This window comes from Haliotis rubra, unplaced genomic scaffold (genome assembly GCF_003918875.1).
Source record: "Haliotis rubra isolate DU_JTF1 unplaced genomic scaffold, ASM391887v1 Scf754, whole genome shotgun sequence".
In the NCBI taxonomy this organism is placed as follows: Eukaryota; Metazoa; Mollusca; class Gastropoda; order Lepetellida; family Haliotidae; genus Haliotis; species Haliotis rubra.
Window position 1 is genome coordinate 410,177 of NW_025767473.1, and position 25,296 is coordinate 435,472.

A 25,296-nucleotide genomic window follows, 5' to 3' on the forward strand; every position below is an offset into this window, starting at 1 on the left:
ACATGCTCCCTTACGATGTCCGCTATACGACGACATCAGAACTGAGTTCATTAGATGCTGAGAAGTTATGATGGAAAACGTCTCTGAACGCCAGGATGTAGAGCGTGCTAGTTTTATACTTCAAACCCTGTGATATTTCCTTTAGTTGACAAAACCTGCGTTTCCATTTTAAAACGTAGACATTTTTTCCTTTATCAATCCTAATGCTTTATGCATGTATATATTCTCTGCAACTCCAGATACCATTCCAGCCCGGACTGTAAACATATAAACTGATGTGCTGAATGTAACTACCCAGTCCCTTTAGTTACCAACAAAACATTAATAAAGTGAACAAGCAAACAAATCTTTTATACTTCATTCTTGTTCAGATCTTGATTTCAGTAAATATGTATAATGAATCAGTGTAGATTTCAGCAAAAACGTATAATGAATCTGTGTAGAACTATGTAAAATGAATCTGTGTAGATTTCAGTAAATATGTGTAATGAATCAGTGTAGATTTCAGTAAATATGTATAACGAATCAGTACAGATTTCAGTAAATATGTATAATGAATCAGTGTAGACTGATTTCAGTAAATAAACATAATCCCTGACGGAATCAGTAAAAATAGATAATCCCTTAAAAACTCAGTATAGATACATATTTACTGATTATACATATTTACTGTAACATATATATCTTATTTCTTGTGATAGCTTTTATATGCATGTATACTTCATATTTTAAGTTATAACATTTTACAAAATATTGTTTTATGTATTTCATACGCCCTTTAGTGAATCTCTTAATAGTCTCTCATAACTCTGTGTGGAGTGACTCGTTGCATTTTTAATCACTTTTTACCAGCGTATATCGCTGTATTTTTATATTTTAATGTAATGAGGCGAGACTTCAATAAACTATCTGTCTGTCAGCGTTAATATTGTGAATAAACCAACAAAGATTTTATTATAACAACATCAAACAGGAGACAATGCTGAACGACTGTCTGACATAGCTGAATATCTGAAGAGCATTTTTCTGTGCATCTGTCTAGCTTGCACAGGCCACCTGTTTCCGGGTGTATCAAATATTTCAAGTATTTAATTACTAGTTGTAGTTGAATATAAAGCCGAGGAAACGCATGGCCGCTTCTCTACATAACAGCTGCAAGGCGTACGACAATGATGCTCTTTATGACCATTCTTATAACAACTAATACATTGTGCGTTATAGCAAACGCGTTTTAAATAGTTATTGTGGTATCTTATCAACGTAAAAATATATAAATAAAACATTCTGATATTGAGCTCCATGGCCCGAGGCCATATCAATATAACATTCTGAATGATATTGCAGTCAGTGATAATCGATATAACATTTTTGATATTGATATAACATTTTGATTTCGATATAACATTTAACAATATTTGATATCGATATAACATTTTGAATTTGTGGACAATTATTTTTTGAATGTATTTGAACAAGGGATCCTTGGCTAATGAGATGTATCCCAGCTCCTGCTTGAATCGTAACGTACTTGAACGGACTCGTAGCCTGAGTCTGGTTTGTATTGAAGAAGTATTAACATTAACAAAACATACCAGCGGGTGGTCACTTTGTTTTTGCATACACTAACAAGTACAGTCGCTAACGTGAATAGAATTATTAGATAAACGCCATGAGGCAACTATATCATAGAGGTGATAATTGCACCCTCGGGCAATCATCCCTCCAGGCAGATGGTAAAGACTGCCCCTGGTGTATGTAGAATCACAGAATGTTTTCACATATTGTATGTAACTGTATCCGCACAGCATACGTTCAACCGAACTTAAGGCAACAGAACAAACACTCAGCACATTGCCGAATGAAAATCGACACCTGTCTATAGAAAACCAGAAACCAGGCAAACAATCTGTACCCAGAACACAAAAGGAAAACACCAGGTTTTGTCTTTACCCAGTGAGGTCAACGTAGCCTGCAGCGACACCCCACACCAACCGTCCGCCCATCATCCCGCGGGCAGACGACAGTTGCTGAGAGCAGACGACAATCAGCGGAGCAGACGATAAGAGGATCAGTCTACTTTACGCTCGTCAGGTGTTGATGCAGATTCGCTGGAATGTTCTAAGTATCTGGTTTACAAAGCTTCCATTTGTCTTCATGTAGGCTGTTTGTATCTCAAACATAGTTGACCGACATTGCTCGGACGTCGATAACCAGGACCGGAGTAGTATGGTGGATAGCATCACAAGGGAACACTATCACAGGTAGGCTCACAGGTGTCACAGAATATGTGATCGTGTGACAGTTCTTTTTTTTTGATTTCAGCGAGACGTTTTTTCCGCATCTCTTATTCAGGTGAAATAATGTTCCATTCTGCAAGTAACCTCACTAACATCATATTATTGATATCGACGAATGGGTGTTTCTGTTTTGGGGGAATGCTATTGTTGTATATGTTCATAAGCCGTTTCACTGCATGAATTTTAGTCCTCCAGTCTGAAAACAAGCCAAAAATATTTCTAAGGTCACAGTGGTCTTTGTTTTTAAGACATATGCACAACTGGAATAATTACAGAAGGGGTCTTTTAATTTGCGACGTTCCAAATCACTAGACTCTGATATTGACAGGATTATAACATGCTCTCCGGCCAAATGTATTCAGATGTATTAAATTTTGAAAGAAACGGTACGAACTATATCAACATGCAGGTTGATCGTCAGGTTATCTGTCAAATGCCATGATGTTCAAGCGTTGATAAACGTCACTGGCCACTAAGCCAACATAATCGTTCCCGTTTATATTATTGTTGCCTGTCTTCCGTTTGCTCCTCAGACGGCCCCACAGCTAAACCCAATTTGTGTGAGCGGCTCATTTGGAATGTCTGAGTGAACATATCACTGTTTGGAGGCACATCAACATTTGTTTGTTATATGCATTTTGACAACCATACCTCCTTCTTTGTTATTGCGACTGACTCGTCTCGTTCTAGGGTACAGAACGACCTTATTTGTATGTGCAACTTGTGCAATACGATATTTTGTTTTGCTTGAAGCAATGCCCATTTTTATTGTGACATTTGTCATCAATATACCTATGGATAATCAACCTAGAAAAGGATTTATAGCTTCACGTCGATACCACATCCAACTGCGTGTCGGTTGTCATATAAACAACTTTGCATATCCAACGGCAACAAGCCTAATTCGTGATTGATTGAAGGCAAATGTTGAAGCGTTAACACAACGTGGATATGGACGCATTCTGTTCATGCAACACAATCGATACCTCCCCAGCGATTGCTTAATCAGTTATAGAGCATTTCTAATGTCAATGTCGTAGCATATCGCTTTGTTTACTATAACCCGTCACAAAATGAAGCATTCAGATGCGACTGCGTGAATATTGTCTGGCAAATTGGCATCTTACGTTTTGGTCATGCCTCTTCACAGCATAGACAGCTTCAGTAGATTTGATGCCATTGTTTACTAACTGGTTCCATCACGTGGCACATTGTCGAGGTGATGCGTGTAAATATTTTATCATCATTCTATAATATTTTTTACCTTACAACGAATCGTCTGAATACGCCTTGACGCAGCTATTTTGAAACTGTCAACGGTGTGAAAAAACAACGTTCATGACCAGTTTCATTATGGTTTTGTATTTTAGTGAAACCCTGTTAATGATATCGAATTTGATCTGCTAAACCCTTTCCGTACTAGCGTCTCAAGAGCAAGGCGTACTCGGGTAAAATCTATTGAATAGAACCCGTGAAGATCCGGGTTAGAATTGATCTTCAGTAACCCATGCCTGTCGTAAGAGGCGACTAACGGGATCGGGTGGTCTGGCTCGTTGACTTGGTTGACGCATGTCATCGGTTCCCAATTGCGTAGATCGATGCTGATGCTGTGTGGTCTAGACTCGATTATTTACAGACCGCCGTCATGGAATATTGCTGAGTGTGGATTAATACTAAACTCACTCACTCACTAATGAATAGATAAATCTTCGAGCTGAAGTACATGTATAAGGTGTCCAGGTATTATGGTATCCGGGATTGTGAGGTTCTACTATATATGAGTTGTGGCATTCATGCCGTTTCAAATGCATTGCTTCACACTGTTTGTTATCGATGAATGATCCTTCCAAGCGATGTTAGTAAGCCCCGTAACACAACCATTGTACGATTCTCTGACACACTGCCATACTTAACATGCCCAATGTAATACACTGAATGCTAAGTATCTATTTTGGATAAACAGGGATATTGTATAAGGCCGCACGTATGATATTACCCTGGCGCAGACCACGCTCAGCATAAATGTTTCTGTGAAGGAGAAATGGATTACATGTCTCGTTCAGGATTATTGCACTATTGCACTTATGAAGCGATATGCGTGCGCTCGTGTGTGTGTCTGTCGGTGTGCGTGCGTATGCGTGCTTGTGTCGGTTTTATTGTGCCAGCTCACTGGCATGCCCCATGCCACAGTTTGACATAAAAACCAACTGACTCAGAGTTGACCAATACTTGTTTTTAATGCTGACGGTTAGGCAGGGTACAATGGTCTTATGGTATGAGGTGACAGAGGATCGAACCCCGCCTTCCACTCACCGGACAAACACTCTGTCCTTCCAACCACAGATGGGGTGTCTGGGTATAATTTAAGCTATGTAATATTTCAGCAGAGGCGCTTCTTATCACAATACTGATGATGAAACATTGTCAGTGAGGGATGGGTGACACAAAGAGGGTTTTGATGAGTTCCTGAAATGTGACAACCAAAGCAAGGGTGGTGACTACCATCGAGTGAGTGAGTGAGGGTGAGTGAGCCGCTTTGAGCAATATTCCAACAATACCACCGCGGCGGACATCAGAAATGGGCTTCACACATAGTGCCATGGGTGGAATCGAACTCAGGTCTTCGGCGTGACGAGCGGACGATTTATCCATGGGGCCACCCCACCGCCCCTTTAAGTGTAGGAACCAGTACCGTATCAGTTCAGGATTGGATAGGCGTCAGGAATGCGATACCGATACAGATATATACAGATGAGGGTTGTGGGAGCTGTCTCACCTCCGCTACACAGTCGTCAGTTAAATGTTACTTGGACAATAGGATGAGACCCGAATTTACCTTCGATGAGTCAAGAGTTAAGGATTTTGACTTCACGCTTGTTGAACACCTGGGAAAGATACGGGCCCACCTCAATAAAAATGCTTCGCAGCATGTGTCATGATATATGTTTAACTTCACCCATACGTAATATTTGATAGATCAACGAACATCCATTGACAGAAACATATGTTTCCACTTATTGTCACAATAATACCTTCTTTGACATTGAAGTGACGCCAGTCATGTGTCAGATAACTTACTGGCTTTAACATACCTCCCTCTGAATCTGTTCAAGATGATGCTTGTGGTGTGGTTCCTAGGTCTACTGATTTTGTGTTATGTTTGACTTCACGCGTGAAGAAATGTGAGTCATTTGATACACGTGCTGGTGATAATCCACACTAGGGTCACAGACCCGCCAGTATCTGTCATCGGTTTTGTGTCAGCGGTTCATTCTCACGAAGTAGAACTTTGGATGGGTGTAAAAACAATGTTGCTGGACTGATGGCAGGTGTCAACATGGTCGAGTGGCCTCAAACAGTAAGGTGGGTTTGTGAAAACAAGCACTAGGTTGCATGTAGATTCTCACACTGTTATCATGCTAGAAATGACTACAGCCAAATGATGAGAAGTATATATACATGGTATGTTTTGACAAACAGCAGATAACATTTTATGTTTTGACAAACAGCTGATAACATGATATGTTATGACAAAAAGCAGATTTAGATCAACAACGGCACGTGATTAAATAACAACTGGTAGATAATTGGGAGAGGCCAGTTGGGGACTAAGGACAACAAATGGCACTGGTAACGAAGCCAAAGTTATATGTTTCACTTTTTGACTCGGGGCGGTGGGTAGCCTAGTGGTTAAAGCGTTCTCTCGTTACGCAGAAGGCTCGGGTTCGATTCCCCACATGGATACAATGTGTGTAGCTGGAATATTGCTAAAAACAGCGTAACACTAAATTCACACACACACACTTTTGACTCACCGACTTGTAACCTTTGTATTTTATCACCCATTGCAGACGAATTTCATTTCATTCATTCAAATTACTATTTTCTTCCAGTAAAAGAAAAGAATTGAAATCCCTTGCAAAATTTATAAATATGATAGCAACAAGAGTGCAATAGCCTTTCTCTATATTGGTTGTTGTATCAGTTATAGGTCGGATAGGTACTGCCATCTTGCACATCATACTGTATTCTCATACCTTGTAATTCACTCTTATACCACCTTTGGTGGTCCTACGGAGAATAAAGAATCTGAATCTGAATCTGAACTTCTTGAATACCAATCAAACAATAAGCACTAGGTTGAATTGTAAAACAAAAATGATAAAGAAACGGATTATTGTATTGTACATACATTTTCTATTCAGCATTCAATATTTTTTGTAGAGTATATGTCATTGTGCATGAGCAAACAATGCACAAATATTTACAACAGTAGACTTCTAAAGACATATGATTCATTAAGTGATTTATTAGCTGTTAGTTGGCTAACTCATTTCACTTTACAGTTCACATTTTCTAACTAACCAGGTTTTAACCTATTGAAACATCACTGCATCACAACACAAAACTACCCACAGGTGTCAATGATTCAATCTACCATGAAAACTGTTAAACAACAGATTCCGATTTGGTGTAATGAAACCAGGAGACCAAAATCCCCTTTACTGTACCATATTAAATCTTCTATAGAGAAAACCTACGTGTCCGGTTTAACAAGGCGTTGTGGACGATATCAGTCTACCCAGACCCACAAAACATAATATTTATATATACCCGAAACAAATGGGATCAAATACACATCTCGTTTACAACACCTTCAATGTAATAATTGATACGTGTTTTCATTTTCAAAACAAACGATTATCCTTCCCTTTCTAGCTGCACCCAGGCAGTGGGGAAGCCAAGCGGTTACGGTTTCTGCTAGTCACGCCGAAGACCAGTGTTCGATTCCCCATAGGGGTACAACGTGTGAAGCCTAATTCTGGTGTCCCCCGATATTGCTGAAAGACATTCACTGACTAGCAGTATCACCCTGAATACCATTTCAACATATATTTACAGCGCTGGGTGTAAGCTGTATTCTATGAAGGTTGGTCTTCTCACGTGTGAAATACAAATGAATAAGAAAGCTGAGTGTTAACACTGTTTAACCAGCACAGACAGGAGAAATCGCTTATTACTCTAGTCATTTTGTTCCAATAAAACGCTACTTGTAATTTGTTAACCATCAATGCCCTGTTAAACAAGGGTGTGTTCAAGACATCTCCTTGTCGCAGCAAGGGTTAACGGATTTATTGCGCTTTTGTGAAGGTGTACAAAAGGCACCTGTATAAATTGGACTTCATTCGACTGTACTTGGCTCGATGACCGTGTGTTGTGTCTGGTTCCCGGCGGCAACATGCAGTGTGACATTATCAATCACGCCGCCAGACGCTCAGGTAGGGCTGTTTACAGGTAAACTTTCTCACCTGGCTGTGCCAGACTCCATGCTTTAATCAGTCACTGTCAGTACAGACATGGTGTAGGATACAGGCAAACTGTAAATGTCTGTGTATTTACAATGCGCGGTATTCCTCGATATTCCATGGTCGCTTTAATTATTTTTACGTTTTCAAAAAGTCTAGATTATATGAATATGAATGCTTTTAGTATGTTGTGCGATATAAGTTGGGAGAATGGGTATTTTTATGTCATATGTTTGATGTTATTAAAAAATGTATTTATTATCATTTCTCTGACACATGAACTGCTTCCTTGTAATAGTATCTGTCGACTGAATCCCCTCATTGTTATCACCTGTAAGTGAACACGACGACACGCCATGTCAATCTATCTACAGAACATCACACCTACACTACACCACATAGCGCCACACTACCTGCACAACACAACACAGCACAACACCACACTGCCTGCACCCACCGCATCGCATCATACCATACAACTGACTGACTGACTGACTGAGTTTGGTTTTACACCGCTTTTAGCATTATTCCAGCAATATCACGGCGGGGACACCAGAAATGGGATTTACTCATTGTACCCATGTGGGGATTCGAACCCGGATCTTCGGCGTGACGAGGCAACGCTTTAACCACTAGACTACCCCACCCCCACACCATACAACACTAAGTACAGCACAGCACAGCACACCTCATAACTTCACAGCACAACACACCTCACCCCACCGCACAACGTAACACAATCTACATCACACCATACTACACCACACCACACCACACCACACCACACCACACCAAAGAATCTGTATTTCGTATTAGATTTCCGTGACATTCAGTGTATTAATCACGATTCAAAACACACCCTTGCAGCAGACCACTTCACCAGGAGTGGATCTGTACAGTACATGTTATTCACTAATAATATTAAAACGTAGGCCACTCTGGAGGTTACATGTTGAAATCCTCGTCACACACTGATTCCAGTTACAATGGGCGACATGTAGACAGGTTCCCACCATTATACATCTCCCGCTGATTTAACTCCAACATATCGTTGTATAGAAGTCTGGTCACGTTTAGACGCAGATCTGTGACGGAAAACAATTCACAAATACCTGGACAACGTTGGCTCTGCTAGTCGTACATCATCACCTGTGAGTACTGTTGTTGTAATGTTGTAGGTTGTTGTATGGGATTCTGGTCACGTTTACTAGTCTGTCGTTACTGCTGCCACAGAAACAGTTCACAAACAGCTGTGGAACAAACATCCGGGTTATCAATATCACCATTAGCCAGTTTTATTTGTTTAGAATTGTATCCCTATACAGCGAGGCAGACATCCGACTGAGATGAATGTATGTTTATATGAATCCTCGTTTATCTGTACTTTGCCTTTCTCGTTAAAAAATCATCCGTATTAGCACATGTCTGGATTATTGAATGATACGGCATAGCATTTGTGGTGATTAAGATCCTCAACATGAAATCGCTCCGTAAGTGCGTACTCACTGCATACCAGTAGTCTGTCTCACAGTCCCTGAACCACCTTATTTTCCCTACTGCCAAGCCCTCTCTGCAGTGCTAAAGCCCTAAATAAAGCATGTCTAGATTTCCTCAGGTTCAGAATCTCTGGTCTCCCTAGGGCTCCTTTTCAATTTAAATGGGCTTGTTTGTTACTATCAAAATTATATATATTCAGAGACTAAGCATGAGTCTATCACACCAGTATAGTCATGTGTTTATGTGAGAACGTGTGTTTATGTGAGAGCATGTGTTTATGCGAGAACATGTGTTTATGTGAGAGCGTGTGTTTATGTGAGAACATGTGTTTTTTATGAGGACATGTTTATATTCAAGATAATCTGTTTATGCGAGGACGTATTTATCTGAGGGCATGTGTTTCAAGGTCATGTGTTTATGTGAGAACATGTATGTATGTGAGAACATATTTATATTCAAGGTAATCTGTTTATGCGAGGATGTGTTTGTCCGAGGGCATGTGTTTAAGGTCATGTGTTTATGCGAGTACATGTGTTTATTTGAGAACATGTGTTTATGTCAGATTTTGTGTTAATGTGAGAACATATGTGAATGTAAGACCATGTGATAATGTGAGAACATGTTTTTATTTAAGATAAATTGCTTATGCGAGAATGTGTTTATCTGAGAGAATATGTTTCAGGCCATGTGTTTTGAGAGATCGTGTGTTTGAGAGCATGGGTTTATATGAGAACACTTGTTTTTGTCCAAATATGATTGTGTTTAAATGTGAGACATCTGTTTACGTGCGACTACTAATAGTTCAATGAAGATCTGCTTTCATGTGTAGAGCTGTCAGTTCTTGTACTGTCTTTAAGTAAGGAGCTTTGTGACCTAGCAGGACTCGCTGAAGCAAACTACGTCACGAGAAAAGTGCCTCCAGTCAAGAGGTCAAATGACACCAGTTTGACAGATGACCTCTTGACTGCACAGATTATGCTACTGGCAAAATCTCCTTGTGTGGAAACCGACCCTTGAAGATTAAATAGCTACTTCCATATCTGTTCCCTGTGGTGGCTGATTAGCGCCGTTGAGAACAAACAAATAGTACGACAAGTTATTGCAATGTCACGTGATGACATGAAAACATTAGTACAAGATATTGCAATATCACGTGATCAAAATGGCGACTTTAATATGGCACAATATTGCAACATCACGTGACGACATAGCGACATTAGTTCGACAAGGTGAGGTGAGGTGAAATTGGGTTTTACGTCGTGCTTGAGAATATTTCGCTCATATGACGACGTTAGTTCGACAAGATATTGCAATGTGATGAAATGGCGATATTAATACGGCACGATATTGCACACGATAGGATTTATTCAGGGCGATATAGCGACCGCCCTAGTCAGCCACTATGCTATAGATCCCACATACAATACATTGTTATAATTTCATGGTATGTCATGGCTTCTTAAGATTACACATTTAACATTACAATGAGGATCGTAGACCCATGTGATGGATGTCTGGGAGTTGTTCTTGGGGGTGACGGTGTTTTGGTCGTCCAAGGCGGCGCAAGCGTTGTGTCCCTTGGGCAAGCCAGAAACATGTGGTCGCGGGTTTGAATCTGGGTTCAACCCTAGCAAGTTTCTACCTTTCTAGCTTTCTAATCACCATACCCATACCCACCGATTTCAGAGAAAATGGTAACGCTTTAGAGACTTGCGTCACTTCACGCTTTCCCCCAACACTGAGCAGACATGCCGTGATTAGTGAATGAGTGAGTATGGTTTTACGCCGCTTTTAGCAATATTCCAGCAATATCACGACAGGGGACACCAGAAATGGGCTCCATTGTCCCCAGGTGCGGAATCAAACCCGGGTCTTCGGCGTGACGAGCGAACGCTTTAAACACTAGGCTTCCCCACCGTCCAACATGCCCTGATTAGACTGGAATATCGTCCAAAGCAGCGTCGACCCCACTTCACTCACTCACACACAGAAAGTAGGTTTTAAGTCTCAGTAGCTCTAGTTTGAATGGGTGTCGTGGAGAGCAACAGGAATATCTGAGACGAAATCTAAGAACCATTATGGCTTTTTGACCATTTGAACATATACAAGATGTATTCACGGGCAAACTATTGCAATATCAAACACAATGTCCCCGAGCCACTTCGTCGCTATTCCAAACGAACGAAAATTATTTACTTAGGCTTAACCACTACGGCAATGTAATGAAATGTTTACCGTGAGCTTCTTAAACCTCCACTGACCTTGTTTCAAACTTATGACAGGATAACGGGCATTTGGGGTCCGGATTAGGGGGGTTCCATTGTGTGAACAAAGAGTGTCTGTTGGATAATTCCCAGGGAAGCAGCTGTGTTATTCACGCTGTCAATGGGCGTCTCTGAGATTCATTTAACTTTATTGGGCTGTTGAGTAACACCACACGAATATCCCATTGACAGTCGCGGCTTGGTTTGAATGACTTAATAATGACGAGGCATTAGCATACAGGGGCGGTGGGGTAGCCCAGTGGTTAAAGCGTCGTCACGCCGAAGACCCGGGTTCAATTTCCCACATGGGTTCAATGTGTGAAGCCCATTTCTGGTGTCTGGATATTGCTGGAATATTGCTAAGAGCAGCGAAAAACCAAACTCCCTCACTCACTCACTATTAGCAAACGATTATAAGCCTAGACAGGTCTAATACAGTCAGATGAGCTTCAGAACATGGCACATGGAGCTTCAGAAAAAAACGTTTATTTGCATAAAATCACAAGGCCCTTATTCAAACACAAAAATGTAAATAGACTGAGATTAAAGTCTAAACATACTTAAGACTTAAACACATGGAGGCAGGACATAGCTGTTTACTATATTTACAAACCTTTTGAATAGTTAAATATTATATATTTAAAATTATATGTTTAAAATGTTGATATTGTGTGAAAAGCATGCCTATATCTTTGTAAATATTTGTAAATAAGAACTTTACAATGACCCCTGAATCGATCTTCAAGCAACCCATGCTTGTCGTAAGAGGCGACTAACCGGATCGGGTGGTTAGGCTCGCTGACTTGGTTGACATGTCATCGTATCCCAGTTGCGTAGATAGATGCTCATGCTGTTGATCACTTGATTGCTTGGTTCAGACACGATTATTTACAGATCGCCTCATATAACTGGAATGATGCTGAGTGCTCCAAGTGCGTAATATGCTCAATAACTCGCCTCCCCACCCCAAATGCTAGTGCGTACTAATAACTAAAAATGAATAAATGAATAAATAAATATACATAAACTAAATACTCCCCAAAAAAATAAAAATTAAAAAATCTCCCCAGAAAACAACAACAAATCAAACAAAACAAAACAAAAAGCAACAAAAAACATAACAAAATAAAACAAAAAACCCACATAACGATACAAAAAACAACCTTTCGATCCCTCACTCCACCCCCCGATATCGTCCACACATTAGTCCATCTATGAAGAATGGTTATTCCAAGCATCCCTAATATCCCAGAATCCTTAAGGAACCCTAGTAGCCCCGTTATCCCATAGCTTCACTGATATCACACAACACTCTAATATCCCATAACATACCATGTTATCACTGGTATCCTCAGAATGATGGGGCCCTCATGCTACCATAATGAAGCCTTTGTTAAGCGGGTCGGTGTGTCCCTGTAGAAAGGACACCTGTGCGACCTACAACATTACCGCTTAACACTTGTCTGAATTGAAAGGTAATACTCTAACAGTGTGTATTTAGCAAGTACTTCCTGTCGTGCATCGAGAGCGGAGTCTTGTGTACATGTCATAGTAACCTGTTTTCGTTTTATATTCTACAGATACACGCGTGCTGGGAAGGATGTTAACCCAGGGGATACATAGTAAAACTGAGGTAACTGATGAAGACACGATGAAAAACGGAGGTATCTGATGAAGACACGATGAAACAACGGACACATCGACGCGAGAGGAACCGATTGCAGTCGAATGGAAAACATGGTGGACTGACAAGCCAAACGACGCCCAAATTGGATGTCAGTTTGAACACTTCCTCGTCTGATGTAGGCGACTTTACAGGGGAAGAGGATATTTTCCCGCGGTTTTCACCATGGGTCGTCTGCGCCTTGACAATGGCCGTCAGGGTGAATTATGTCAGTCAGCCAAGGAATTGGTGGATACTTCATCCGGATGAGATATTCCAATCTCTGGAAGGTAGGTTCTCCTTCTCCTCCTTCTTTACCTCTTTTTACTACTACTACTACTACTACTACTACTACTACTACTACTACTACTACTACTACTACTACTACTACTACTACTACTACTACTACTACTACTACCACTACTACTACTACTACTACTACTACTACTACTACTGGGACGGTGGGATAGCTTAATGGTTAAAGCGTTCGCTCGTCATACCCGGGTTCGATTCCCCAAATGGGGGGTAAGCCCATTTCTGGTGTCCCCCGCCGTAATATTGCTGGAATATTGCTAAACGCAGCGTAAAACTAAACTCACTCACCCACTCTACTATTTGTAGCTTATGTCACCGCAATTTGCTGCGCAGAGTTGCGTCCCTTAGACGGACTTGGAACCTATGATCGTGGGTTCAGATCCAGTATACCCACTGATTATGTTATTATATTCAGCTCCATATTCTTGATCGTTGATTACGCTTAACCAAGTATATCACTTTCAAAAACCTTGCATCAAGCTGACATGTCAAATAACTTTATTATTGTTTCCAAAAATACACAATTGAAGATCACTGATCCCCTAAAACTGCCATATAGATCATTAAACAATAAATCAGCTGTCATCATCGAAACATCATAAACTCTCAAGAGTACTCTCCAACAAACCAACCGATAATGCAAATACACGAGCCATCAAATATTTGACACGACAATATAAAACTCGATCAATGTGTATTGGACCGCTCTCTTGTCGCAGAGTCACGATCTAGCCTTTCCGTACTACTTTAACCCTATTGTCGCCGCCACGCCCATCGTGGCTGAGGGTTGACAAACTATTAAGGGAATTCTATAGATGGGGATATTTCAATGCCATCATTGATGTCAGCTTGGGAGGAACTCCACAATATCTTTGTGTGTTTGTGATAAGCGGCGGGTCATGACTTGAGATGAATCTGAGTTCGCCTAATTAACCTTGGAATCCTGAAAATGTGGAATTAACCCTTTATCCGTTGAAATACTATCATCTTCCTGATCACGCTAAACATTACAGTGTTTTAAGAAGTTAATTTGAGTATGTGATGCTCATCTCATCTAATACATTGAGATGTGTGGTCCTGTGCATAGAGCTCAGGTCACAAATCAGTTGAAGTTAAGCAACGTTGGGCGCGGAGAGTTCTTGGATGGGTGACCGTGTTTGGCAGCTTGTCTCCTGACAGTGTCTAGGACTTCAGTCCTGCCCCACGTGACACATCTGGTCTCATCCTAGGCAAGTGAGTTTGTTCATAAAGTGCCTTTGTTCACCCAGCAGTGAATGGGTACCCGGTGGGATAAGTCGTATGACTGTTAACCTTCCAGCGCCTCACAGGCAGCTTGGTTTATTCGTGTTTTAGCACCTTGAACATACACAAGTGCGTGGAAACTTTATAAATGCTTTATAAATGAACATTATTATATTCGTTATTTAAACTATGTTAATGTTTGTTGTGTGAACTCCACATTACGTTTATGTGTCTGTGATAAGCCGTAGGTCATGACTTGAGTTGAATCTGAGTTCGCCTAATTAATCTTGGAATCCCGAATATGTGGAATTAACCCTTTATCTCTTGAAAAGTTTTTATCTTCCTGATCACTCTGAACGCTTCAGTGTTTCAAAAAGTTCATTTGAGTATGTGATGCCCAGTCATTTAAGACATGTCTTCTTTTTTTAACTATGCTAGTGTTTGGTAACTATGTTTGAATGTGTCTTTTGTATTCAGATCTATTGGAATCTGACGACTTTAATTTATCCTACAGTCAATATTGCGTTTTCGTCCCGAATCTGAAAGTTGCATTATCAAGTTGTCCTTTTTGTAAACAAACCGAGTGGGCACAAGCAAGTACAAAGGGTATTCTCAGCGGTGAATGTGTTGGTTCAAGTCGTATGGTAGCTACATCGTTCCATTGCTGCTAAATGTCGTACGGAGTTTCAGACTGATGCATGTTAGTCACTTATAATGAAAATACTGATGGGCTCTTTACATAAACAGTACGCATTTATTCCTTACATAAATATTTCGCATGTATTCCTTACATATATTTTGTACATATGATCGGGGGGTTGGGGGGTTGGGGGGGACATCAATTATGTACATAATAATATTGAAATAATATGCTGAACAATTATAGGGAGATGGGGTGGGGGTGTCATTGATTTTGTACATGGCATGTAGGGGGTCAAAATAAATAATAAATCATCATCACCCCCTACCCACAAATTATGAACGGCCCCTAGGCACGTACGGGTGTATTCTTTATGTATGTAAGTCCTGACGTTATGCACACGCCCGCACCTGCCCGCCAGAGCCAGCGCACGCACGCACACACACACTGGGTGTGTGAGAGAGAGAGAGAGAGAGAGAGAGAGAGAGAGAGAGAGAGAGAGAGAGAGAGAGAGAGAGAGAGAGAGAGAGAGAGAGAGAGAGAGAGAGAGAGAGAGAGAGAGAGAGAGAGAGAGAGAAGAAATGGGCTAAACAAATTGTACCCATGTGGGGAATCGAACCCGCGTCGTCGGCGTGACGACCGGACGCTTTAACCACTAGGCTACACCACCTCCCCTTTTCCAGTTGTATGTAGATGAGGAAATGATATGATAATCGTGACCCTTATTCCCCCAAACAGTTGAGCCTGACCTGATATAAGGTCATACTGTCTCCCTCCTTCCTGAAGGCACCATAGTAGCCATTCGAGGAATTTCGTATTGTAACGAACGCCATCATTAGAGTGTCCACCCGTGAAGGAATTTGACATCTCCACGTAGGGAACTATAGTGTCATGCTGGGCCCGCAGCGTGTCTGCCAACACATAACACATCCTCCAATCATGTCCATTCACTGTACTTGACAGGGGGTAGAAGTCGTTGTCAGGGTCAGCATCCATACAATGATGTGGTACTGAATGTTATGGGGCTTAACTGACTTGTATGTAAACTAAATATCTCTAAAGGGCGTTCCTACCTTGTTGTTCTGTCTACAGAAAGTGATGAATAGAAACGGCCTAATATGTTCCTAATACCTCTGTTTCTGGTTAAGGAATGCTTGTTGACAGCGGGATGAAATGTCCATTGTGCTGTTAAATTATAGAGCATCTTTAATCATATACTTGTATACAAGACTATCAACTGCTGAGTAATCGTTCTATACAAACCTCACCTTGTATACAATACAAGAATGTTTGCCAAATGTAATGTGAAAATTCAGTAGTGGGGTCGCTGACCTAGAATGACGTTTCTCACTGACGTGTTTGTGGGGATGCTTGAACTGTCCCTCACTCAAAGTTAGCTAACAAAGATATGATTTAGATGAGTGGAACTCTCAAATGATGCAACTGATACGCAAGCACCTAAAACCCCTGACAGGTTCATTGTACGGTGAAAAGATGAAAATACAAGCACAGCTACCATTGAAAGCACCTGTCGTTTATGAGAAGTGTGTCCCAAACTGGATAATGACACTATTATAGCGCACATCAAGCTTTAGTTCACCTGAATTGGGCTTCACGGGAAGCAATATCACAGCGGTTGAATTGTATGGAATCCTAGAAGGGACATTCGCGTTGTCGCCCTTACGAAAACTAGCAAATTGCGACATCAAGCTTTAGTTAACCTGAATTGGGCTTCACAGGAAGCAATATCACAGCGGTTGATATGTATGGAATCCTAGAAGGGACATTATCGCGTTGTCGCGATTGCAATAATATTTATAATGCGACATAGCGACTAGCGACAATGTCCCACTTAGGATTCCGTAGATCTGAGAATGGGTTTCAAAGAGTACTGCCTTGTAGGAATCAATCCCAGGAACACTAAAACTACTGGGGTATAGATGATTATCTGTGTCGTAAACTTCAGCCCATTTACATTGTAGGTATATCTCAGTGAAATACGATACTTATATTGGGCCTCCTTGGTGTACGTTGTGTTGGGGACCAACCTACCATTTAATTTTCCAGAGAGGTGATGTTGTTAATATTCTACCGGTCAAGGCTTCAATTTCTAATGGATATTAGTCACCTTTCTTCGTGGGTGGGTGTCAACAGGTGGGGTTAGGGGAAAGTAGAGTGCGAGTGTGCGTGCGTGCGTGCGTGTTTGTGTGTGTGAGAGCATATTTCTGTATGTGTGCGAGTGAGTGAGGTGAGGTGAATTGGGTTGAACGTCGTGCTTGAGAATATTTCGCTCATACGACGACGTTCATGCAAGTGTATGTGTATGTGCGGCTGCTTGTACTAGCCCAGACTGAAGCTGGTTTTATAGTGCTAGCCCACTGAGATACCATGCCGCAGTGAAGCATGAATAATACCCCACTCATACACATTATACTGACTCCGAGCCGACCAGTCCTTGTTGTACCCATTAATACCGAGCGCCAGGCAAGTACCATATTTTAACGTCTTTTGGTATGCCGCGGTCGGGGGACCACCTTCCGCTCTGCGAGGGAGTGATTGTGCGACGGAGGCGGAGTTCAATTTGTAGCAACTTCCAGCAATATCACGGCGGGGGACACCAGAAATGGGTTTCACATATTGTACCCATGTGGGGAATCGAACCCGGGTCTTCGACGTGACGAGCAAACGCTTTAGCCACTAGGCTACCCCACCTCACTATTTGTATAGCGCCGATATCAGCTGCTCAAAGACGATTTGTTTTTCCCTCGATTGCTGGATGTCAATCTCAATAGCACATCGTATTAGCAATCTCAACTCCCTGGGGAGTATAGAACTCTTGCAGCCACTAGGCGCTCCGGGTTATTGTGACTTTTCTCATCCTAACGAGGTACTCATTCACAGCCGGATGGACTGGGCCACATAGTCACAGTATTTTGTCCAAGTTCACTGCACGTTGCTGTACCCGCAACTAGTTGTTTGCACGTATTCATGTGGCCACCATCTATACCAACGGATTCATGGGTTCTTTTAAGTGCACAGGGTTGTGTACTGTACACTAGGGGTTGTGACAACACTGAAAGAGTCTGCACACACAGTTGACTCCAAGGTTTTTACACCCGGTCACAGGTGGGCTCGATCCCGATATAACTGAGCCACATTATTCTAACATCATTTTCCTAAAGTTGTCTTTCCAAAATCCCCTCTCTGCCAACTATCCCGTGTCCAGTGTGTGAGTTTAGTTTTACGCTGCTTTAGCAATATTCCAGCAATAAATCGGCGGGGGACATCAGCAAAATGTCTTCACACATTGTACCCATGCAGGAATCGAACCCGGGCTATCGGCGTGACGAGCGAACGCTTTATCAAGTAGGCTACCCCACCGTCCCATCACGTGTCCAGAATCATGTACCCCTGAATTGGTCTTCAGTAACCCATGCTTATCGTATGAGCCGACTAACGGGATCGGGTGGACAGGCTCGCTGACTTGGTTGACACATGTCATCGTATCCCAATCGCGTAGATCGCTGTCCATGCTGTTGATCACTGAATTGTCTGGTCCAGATTCGATTATTTACAGACTGCCGCCATATAGCTGGGATATTGCTGAGAGCGGCGTAAAACTAAACTCACTCACTCACTCATACTCACAACAACCAAACCAACCAACCAGGCTTGTACACTCGTGATCGCCCTCTTCATCTGATCTCTGTACCCTGCGTGTCAGATGAAGAGATTCACAACCTTCACAGACAGATAGGGCGGGACCTTTGTCAGGAGCCTGACACCTGAGTAGCGTTAGATGGGGAATGTGATCTCAGTTGACGTCACGTACATACTGTCGTGACCCGATGCGTGACTGTCGTATAATCGGTGGTATCTGACAAGGTTCACTTGTGCCTCTTGAAAGGACAAATAGCAACTTTCTTATCTGAAGATTATATCTGAGGTGGACAGGTGGAAAGGTGCTTTGTTATTGTCCGTATGTGGAAATTAGTGTCAAGTCTTAGCGAAATTTGTAATATATTTGTGAACAAACTGTATAGATATACTCACGCACATTGCACGGGTAGGTCCCGCTTAGAGTCGTTGCTTAAGCGAAACGAAAAAAAATATGATTATTAGAGGCATTCAATTACATTAATCATACATGGCATATTGTCATGAGTTTTACATGAGTTTGTCATGAGGATTTTACGACTTTCCTGAGCAGGCTGAGTAGGAACGTGCGTAATTCCCAAATCCTGACTCAACTTTGTGAAATCAGTTTCCCGATCATCAAAGCATTCGTAATGTTACGACCAGTTGTAACTCGACAGTTACCAAAGGCGTACGAATGTCGTAGCGCTACGAACTCTTTGTGGATAGGGATCCAGTTTAATACGCGTACAAATATAATCTATTTAGTATCAATTACTAATGACAGAATGTTTATAACTAAATGATGGGGAACAACATGTGTACTCTGTGTCATCATTCAGGCTCAATAGCCGGTAATTTCCGATCGAAATCTTTAGCAATGAAAACATCTTATTTCAAATTTCAAATTTCAGTTTTAAAGTGTACGTAGATATGCCTATAACGGAAGACCCCTTCATGACCGGCAGCAGTGTACAGATATAAAATACTGGCAACCGAACAAGGACTTTTTTGCAACCAAAAGCGTTTAAGAATTTATTTTCTGAAAACATTTTTACACATAATTGCCAAAGGGGCACAACTTGTCACGATGTAGGTCCTCCCAGCTGCATCTACAATTAGGAGAATTCTGTTATTGCTCTAACGGTAATAAAATTCATACGTGGGCAATCTGCAATTCATTCGGCTATTTAAAAGCCATTTGACACCGCCTTAACCTGCCGCAAGGCATTCCGTGGTTGGTGTATCTATAAAACAAGGCATATCCGCATAAATGAAATACCGCAGTAGGTTATAACGATCATATACAGACATTAAGATGTAAATCGTATGATGGGTGCCCTCGGGAGGTAAGGACATGCTCTTTAAATCATTTCATACGACCAGCTGTTTGACGTTGAATGGCAGCTTCCATAAATATAAATACGTGTTTTTATAAAAACTGAAGTTTGACAAAGATGTTAGCTAATCCTTACCTCAGCTAACATGCAGTCATCCTTGACAAAATGGGATAATAATGATAAATAATAAGTTAGGCATTTTTATAGCGCCTTAATCCAGAAAACTGCTCTAAGGCGCTTAGTCTATGCTCTCTTGAACATGAGAGTTTTCAGTTCAGATCTGAAACTTGTGATGTTGGTATTGTCGCATACACAGCTTCTGGTGTTGTTACCTTACAGCTCCTTATCGGGGAAGACCAATCGGGTATGACCAATCGGGTATGACCAATCGGGGATGACCAATCGGGTATGACCAATCGGGGATGACCAATCGGGGATGACCAATCGGGTATGACCAATCGGGTATGACCAATCGGGGATGACCAATCGGGTATGACCAATCGGGGATGACCAATCGGGGATGACCAATCGGGGATGACCAATCGGGTGATGACAGCCATAACCTGTTGCTATAGCCCCCAGTGACATGGCAATATTGTCAATATCTTGCCATCTTTGGGCAGTTGTCAGTTGCTTATCAACAACGAAATGAATTAATTTTCCAAGTTATCAACATGTAAGAACATTTTACTGAAACTTGATATTTGCTTAATGACGGGTACACGACTTGCACGTAGTTGTTGATCGTAGCACGTGTATATCTGACATCAATTTATAGTCTAACATATCAAACAAACAAACAAACAAACAAACATAATTACGATATGAACATAAATGGGAGTGAAAGTCATAAGTGTTGCGATACTTTTTTCCATGTGTATATATAATTTATACCAAACACTCTAGAAAATATATTGCATGTACATGCACCAACTTGCCCGGACATAGCTATGTCCTAACAATTGACCGATTTCTCTGATAATTGTCCAGTTCCTCTTAGCCTTCTTCAGATCATAACTTCTAATATATGTATTCTAAATGTCTTCGGTAGTGGGGACGGTGGGATAGCCTAGTAGTTAAAGCGTTCGCTCGTCACGCCGAAGATCCGGGATTGATTCTCAATGTGTGAAGCCCATTTCTGGTGTCCCACCATATTTCTTGAATATTGCTTAAAGCGGCGTAAAACAAAACTCAATCGCCATGTCAACCATGTCAGAAGCCTGACAACCCTATCCCGTTAGTCCCCTCTTACCATGGGTTGCTGAAGACCAATTCTAACCCTGATCTAACGGGTTTTGCGAATGATGACGAATCTCACTTTAACGGTAAGTGCATGATGTCATGTTGTTGTATATTTACAGTTGCCCACTCCGAGGTGTACGGGTATGGATTCCGCACCCACGAGTACCTGCCATCTACGGGGACCCGAACGTCACCCAGGTGCGCTACAGTGAGATTCAGATGGGGATGCATAGCATGAGGTCGTTCCTGCTGCCGCGGTTCTTCATGCTGGTGGCTGTGCTGATGGAGTGGCTGGGGTACACGGGGACGCCGTTCTTGGTGAGTACACAACTGTTGTTTTATTTCGCATGTTTAATCTTGTTTGTAGTTTTTTAAAAATATTGTGTAAGACTATTCAATTTTATTTAAGAGAACACAAATGTTTTGTTAACCCATGGACTTGTTTCGCGTGAATGAATCAGAATGGTCTTGCTCCGCTTATAGTAATATTACCGGATTATCACGGCGGGGGACAAATGTTTCTTCACACATTGTACCAATGTAGGGACTCGTAAGCGTCGACTAACGGGATCGGGTAGTCAGACTTGACTAGGTTGGCACATGTAATCATATCGCAGTTGGGTAGATCAATGCGGTAATGGCGGTAAGACCACATGTATAGCGAAGCAGCTGTCGAAAGTTGTCAGAATATTACAAAACTACATAACAGGAGTTATCATAAACTGGGTGGGTAGAATATCGTTTCGGAATACTATTCAATTTTAATTTCCTTCAGTGAAATATAATGTTTGATGCAAATACCAAATAAACATGGACACATGCACCTATTTGCTTACTTTATATTGCAGCTATGGAAGGTAGTTCACGCTGTCGTGTCATCTTGTCTCCCATTGGCTGTCTACAAGTTCACCCGAATCCTCTTCCGGTCACATGACTGTGGTGTTCTGGCGGCCATACTGACGGCAGGAAGTACTCATCTTTCCGTGTTTGGCACACATACGCTCATCAACAGCTTCTGTGGTACACCGCTATTTTGTGGGTTATACTTTCTGTTTAAAAACTTACTTTGTGTTTCGACAAACCCCAACAAAGATAAAAAAGTCAAGTCGTCTTCAGATTCCACTCGGAATCTGAATTACGTGTCAAAGTATGTGCCTGACCACGAGAAAAGTCGAGAAAGCTCGGGATCTAAGAACATGTGCAGTTGTGAGAGAAGCAAGGGTTTGTATCACGGCTTCGAACACGGTGACGGAGGAATCACTGGCATCACGAAAGGGTTTGCCAACTGTCCGGGAATCATCATTGCAGCTATAATCCAAAGTATGACAAACGGGATATCTTTAATAAACGATTGTTCTCGGCCAAATGAACCAGTGACTCAGAAAGAAGACGGTGTTGCTGAACGTGTTTATAGTAAACATGAGCTAAGCCCTGACAGTGAAATGTCTGCGTTAAATGATTCAAACATGAATGTCATTACAACGTATCAGCGACAACAGCTTGAAGATTGTGAACGTGACCATGACAAAAGGGAGCTAACTCTTGCATCTTTCATTCTAGTTATATGCTGCTACATACGCGTAGATGCATCTCTGTTTGTAGCCGCGACGTCACTTCCTCATATTAACCGGAAATGCCTACAGAAAACCAGACTAGTTCCGTGCATTGTTGGTGCAGTTATCGGCCTTGCATTTTGTGTTTGTGATGATTTCAATTCATATGGAGTGGGAGTGATCTCCCCTTACAGCTGGTTTCAGTTCAACGTCCTTCAGGACCATGCTGCGGTTGTTTTCGGGAGGATGCAGTTTACCTGGTATTTGAAGAACTTGATTGGACAAAGTTCGTGTTTGATGCTATTGACAACCTATTTCTTCTCAATAATATGCGTTAATTTAGTCGTATATAAGTCCCTTTCCCATTCAGATCGACACAGATGCCGAGTCATCAGCAAACTTGCTGTGTCTCTTGTCATACTCATGTTGATATACTCTGCTAATGAACACAAAGAACTTCGCTTTATGCATAATTATCTAGTCCTAGCTTTTATTGGTTGTTCTCATTGTTTTTATATCAGTGCCAAATACCTGAAAACCATAAAATATGGCCCAAACGGTCACTTGTTTACATTAATGGCGGTTGTCCTGTATATTCTAAGTCAGTGGTATGTGTTCCCCTCGTCTCTCGACCAATCAAACAAGACATGGACTTACACGGGGAACACACAATCTCATGACGTCATCACATGTTTTGATTACGTAAGTAAACAAAATGACGTCACAGGTGTCTTCACGGATCAAATGGTTCACATGAGCGGAGGTTATACCGTGTTGCATCAAAATGTTCCAATAATTGGACTCCTCCATTATGAGTTTTATGAATTTAGTTACGGCACAAGGAAGAATCTAAACTCTGCGAATTTCTTCGGAAGGAAGACAAACGTGACTGTGAGTACTTTCAGCGAAACATCAGAATTTGTGTCTGTGTACAATACCCCGTACCTTTTGAAAGTCTTGGTGGCCAAGAAACATTACAATTACCTAGTGATGAACACGGACAGGAAGTTCGTTAAGATTGGTTTTCGTGAAGTGTTCAGATCGGGAAAAAGGAGGGTCCTAAAACGGAATCTTGACGCAGAGGCAGAAAGTCAACTGGAGCGGATAGCTGCAACCATCCCCCTCGGTAGCAATGCCACAATACTGACCTACGAGGGCGACTGGTTGATGAGATTTCGACAGTTTGACGTAGCAATACCTCGCTTTCAGAAAGCACTACAGCTGGATATCAAGCTGGTTGAGGCTTATAAGTTGCTCGCCTTGTGTTACAAAGTGCTAGGAGACCATCAATCCTCTAATGCTGTGATAGCTAGGTGTGTGGAGGCACGAGGCAAGAGACTGTGCTACGAGAATCTAAACAGGATCCGTTTACATGATTTATACGGCTTCCAAGGTTGAAGTTATTACAGAACAAATAATGTCTCGCCAGTGCTTGTTGAAGAAGGTATTGAATTCACGCGAGAGCAAGATACTTATCTCAAAGTACTTCTTCAACCACCATTTTCTTTTTCGTCAGTTAAGAAAATCACGAGAGCATGTTCAACAACAATAGCTATAAAAGTTATTATTCCGATAGGATTGATTTGTGGAACAGTTTTCCTCATTTTGCGTAGACAGGTAATATTGCTTGTCAGGTAAAGAAACCTGTGATTGCATCTTCAAGCAGGCACAGGAGTCTCAAGAGGAACTTGGCAAGGGAGACAACTCAACGGCGATACGCTGTACGTTATAAAATATACAAACTGTGGTTATGTTATAGGGCACAACTAATTCACAATTGTTTATTTGTATTTTTATGTTTTCAAATTAATATTGCTGTTTTTGACAGTAATTCTAACTCACATAGTCAGATTTTATAATAATGTTTCAGTCTTATTTTGGTTATTTATTGATATGTTGTTGAATAAACTTGTTGGGACCTCTTAATCCTTACTCTTGTCGTCTCGCGATTTTACATGTCAGTCATTTTATTAACGCTTCAAACACGGGTCTCACTATGTCCTGTATTAAGCCAAAGTCCTCTTGATATGTGTAATGTGCCACGAGAAATATTGCGGAAATATGATATTGTCATCGACATGATCTTCTTTTGCAAACAGTTTCATAGATATGTGAGCCCTGAACGTCTTCTTTTAAGAAATCCTCGAATGTGTTGAAAATTTTGTATTTTCACAAGATGCAAAATGAGTTTAGTTGTTACCTTTGTAATCTTGAACGACGAACAACAAGGAGAGTTCTATAGATATACACCTTCTTTAATATGATATGAGCGACGTTTCGGTGTAGCTACTAACACCGTTA

The 25,296-nt window shown here is 41.4% G+C and overlaps 1 protein-coding gene across 1 annotated transcript; it reads left to right on the plus strand.

Annotated features, from left to right (window-relative positions):
* Window positions 1–1,885: 1,885 nt before the first annotated feature.
* On the plus strand, window positions 1,886–24,921 carry LOC124260199. The gene is made up of 4 exons (XM_046694460.1): window positions 1,886–2,261; window positions 12,945–13,317; window positions 21,562–21,677; window positions 22,291–24,921. The coding sequence occupies exons 2-4, from the start codon at window positions 13,047–13,049 to the stop codon at window positions 24,391–24,393; spliced, it is 2,490 nt and encodes an 829-aa protein (XP_046550416.1). The 5' UTR covers window positions 1,886–2,261; window positions 12,945–13,046; the 3' UTR covers window positions 24,394–24,921.
* The last annotated feature ends 375 nt before the right edge of the window (window positions 24,922–25,296 follow it).

Excerpts from the sequence above, each read along its gene's own strand:
- LOC124260199 (XM_046694460.1), top strand. The coding sequence starts at position 13,047 with ATGAAACAACGGACACATCGACGCGAGAGGAACCGATTGCAGTCGAAT. Across the intron at positions 13,318-21,561 it reads GATATTCCAATCTCTGGAAG|TTGCCCACTCCGAGGTGTAC; the intron begins GTAGGTTCTCCT and ends GTATATTTACAG. Across the intron at positions 21,678-22,290 it reads TCAGATGGGGATGCATAGCA|CTATGGAAGGTAGTTCACGC; the intron begins TGAGGTCGTTCC and ends TTTATATTGCAG.